General features: G+C 36.5%; 1 protein-coding gene across 1 annotated transcript; it reads left to right on the forward strand.

The window, feature by feature from the left end:
• The first annotated feature begins 534 nt into the window (after nt 1–534).
• On the forward strand, nt 535–1,362 carry LOC131992897 (uncharacterized). The gene has a single exon (XM_059358608.1). The coding sequence runs from the start codon at nt 535–537 to the stop codon at nt 1,360–1,362; it is 828 nt and encodes a 275-aa protein (XP_059214591.1).
• The last annotated feature ends 1,739 nt before the right edge of the window (nt 1,363–3,101 follow it).

Consider the following 3,101-nt stretch of genomic DNA (forward strand, 5'->3'; position numbering starts at 1 on the left):
CTGTGTATTTTGTAATACTTTCATTTTCTGTGTTTTTTTGTCATTTTTGTGTGTGTTTTTTTGTGGTTTTTCTGTGTGTTTTCAGTGTGTTTTTATGGGTTTTTTTGTGTGTTTCTTGTGTGTTTTTATGTGTATTTTTTGTGTGTTTATCTGTATTTTTTGTAATTTTTTTATTTTTTTTTATTTTTGTGTGTTTTCTGTGTGTTTTTATGTTTTTGTATTTTTGTGTTTCTTGTGTATTTTTATGTGTATTTTTCTGTTTTTTTGTGTGATTTTGGGCTATTTTTGTGTGTTTTTATCTGTGTATTTGTATTTTTTTCATTTTTTGTGTTTTTCTGTGTGTTTTATGTTTTTTGGTGTGTTTTTGTGATTCTTGTGTGATTTTATGTGTTTTCATGTGTATTTTGTGTGTGTTTATGTGTGTTTTTTGTAATTCTTTCATTCTTTGTGTTTTTTTGTAATTTTACCTTGTGTCTGGGCTGTTAAATGCATCAAATAGGCATAAAAGAGGAGCATTTTTTTGTCTTTTGAAGGATGTCTGAGTCAGAAGCTGTCGCCTCTGAGCAGGATGCTGTTGTTACACTAGAAGAAAAACCTTCAGAGGAAACAGAGGAGACTTGTGTGAGAGTTTTCTACACCACGAGGGAAAACAACAACAACAACAAGCAGGCAGCAGAGAGTGACTCGGCCCTGCAGCCTCTGCTGCAGCACCAACACCCGGAGAATCACACAGCAGCAGACACACACACACAGACAGACGGAGCTGCTGACGGAGCTGCTGACGGAGCTGACGGAGCTCCATCTGCTCCTCCAGAGCTGCAGGAGTCAGCTGCATGCTGCAGAGGGAGTACCAGGAGTCTGTGCAGCAGCAGCAGCAGAGCCGAGTGTCCCATCTGCAGCGAGCTCTTCCAGTCTGACGGAGACCACCGAGTCCTCCTCCTGAACTGTGACCACGCGCTCTGTCACCGCTGCACCGCCGCCATCCTGCGGCGGGCCCGGGACCGGAGCCGGCTGCAGTGCCCCTTCTGCAGGCAGACCACCCCGCTGCCCCGCTGGGAGGTCCGGAGGCTGCAGGAGGAGTCCTACACTAACAGTGTTTATGATGCTGCTCCTCCTCCTCCGCTGCTCCTCTTCACTCCTGCTCCTCCTGAGCTGCAGGAGGTCCCTGCTCCTCTGTGGAGGACATGTGTCCCCTGCAGCAGAGAGCCGTCTTGTGTCCTCAGAGGACTGAGACTGATGCGTCCTCACTCGCTCTGTTTGTCCATCGCTGCCCTCCTGCTGCTCCTCCTGCTGCTCCTCGGCTGCTTCCTCTACATGGTGGTTCCTCTCATCATGCTCTCCATACTCTTCAGCAGCGGCTGAGCTTATATATATATATATATATATATATATATATATATATATATATATATATATATATATATATATATATATATATATATATATGGGTCATTTCAGAATTGCGGGTACATTTCGCGTCTCCCAGAAAAACCTTTGATTATTTCCCCCTAAAAAAGTATTTATTGGATCTGTTTTAAATAATATTGTTAATTATATTGAATGTTCACCAATAATAATGTTTGGTGTGTATTTTAGGCACAATATATATGTAAAATATTCATTAAATGATTCCTACCCACCAATTATTTGCTGTCTTCAGCTTGTGATTCACATGTTCATATTGAATTTACATAAAATAATTCATTAAAATTAGCAGTTTTTTTGTGCTAATTCTATAAATACTTATACTTACAGTTGCACAGAGTATTTATTTTCTGTAATACATGGGATTTCAACATTAAAAATATACCTTTTTTATCTGTCCCTATGATCCGGTCAACTCTGTTATCGCCGTTATAAAACCATATAAAAAACCCTACAGCATTCAAATAAAAAACATGTAACCTGCACCCAGTGATGTCACTTCCTCTTGCAGAAAAGATTTGGAGGGAACTATGGAATGTTAAACTTTCTCTCTCATTAATTTGTACAAAATGTTGAGAATACACCAACAGTAGATTAATTAAATGTCAATTCTGTTACTAGGATATTCTAGCGAATCTGTCATTTAAAAAAACCCAAACAATTATATGACGAAAATTCATAAAATTATGGTTTTATTCATGACATGTGGTATCTGGTTTTAAGCTAGCATGTGGAGTTAAAGCACAAAATGGTGGAAAATGTCAACTCTGTTATCGTCAACTCTGTTACATGTTTCAAAATTTCAATGATAACAGAGTTACTGTTTTTGGCCTTTCACACATAGTTTGTCAACTCTGTTATTCATGTCAACACTTTTCACATAGGCGTCAACTCTGTTTCTCACAGTTTTGTTTAAAGAAATTCTACTTAAATATGTTTTATTGTTGACAAATTAACCAGAAGCTGTGTCATAACTAACATTCTCACCATACATGAAATTTCAAAGCATTTCATTCATTTTTGGAGCAATATTTAGAGAAAATCCTAACTGTCTTGGGAACTTTCCAATTAAATGTGTCAATGTTTTTACTCCTGAAAAAAGAATCTTTATCTTAGAAAATTTAAAGTTGAATTAGTGGATGTAAAGACAAAAGTTCTCTTAGGAAAGACATGGTTTTAAACTGTATTACATTTGAGTACTATACATATTTACCCTAATTTGTCTGCAACAGAGTTGACTGATTTTACTGTTACTACGATGATTTTACGATTAAATATTTGAAATCTTACATGTTTAAGCTTGGCAAATGCTGGAAGTGTTAAATTTAAAGTATTCTCTATGGGAATGAAAAAGGTTTTATGGAAAAAAATAAAATAAAATTCTTATTTTGTCTAAACTTCAAATGTACCCGCAATTCTGAAATGGGCCATATATATATATATATAATTCTAATTAATTGAGATGCACCTATATATACAGTACAGGCCAAAAGTTTGGACACACCCTTCTCATTCAATGCGTTTTTCTTTATTTTCATGACTATTTACATTGTAGATTCACACTGAAGGCATCAAAACTATGAATGAACACATATGGAATTATGTACTTAACAAAAAAGTGTGAAATAACTGAAAACATGTCTTGTATTTTAGATTCCTCAAAGTAACCACCCTTT

This window comes from Centropristis striata, chromosome 19, assembly GCF_030273125.1.
Source record: "Centropristis striata isolate RG_2023a ecotype Rhode Island chromosome 19, C.striata_1.0, whole genome shotgun sequence".
Taxonomy (NCBI): domain Eukaryota; kingdom Metazoa; phylum Chordata; class Actinopteri; order Perciformes; family Serranidae; genus Centropristis; species Centropristis striata.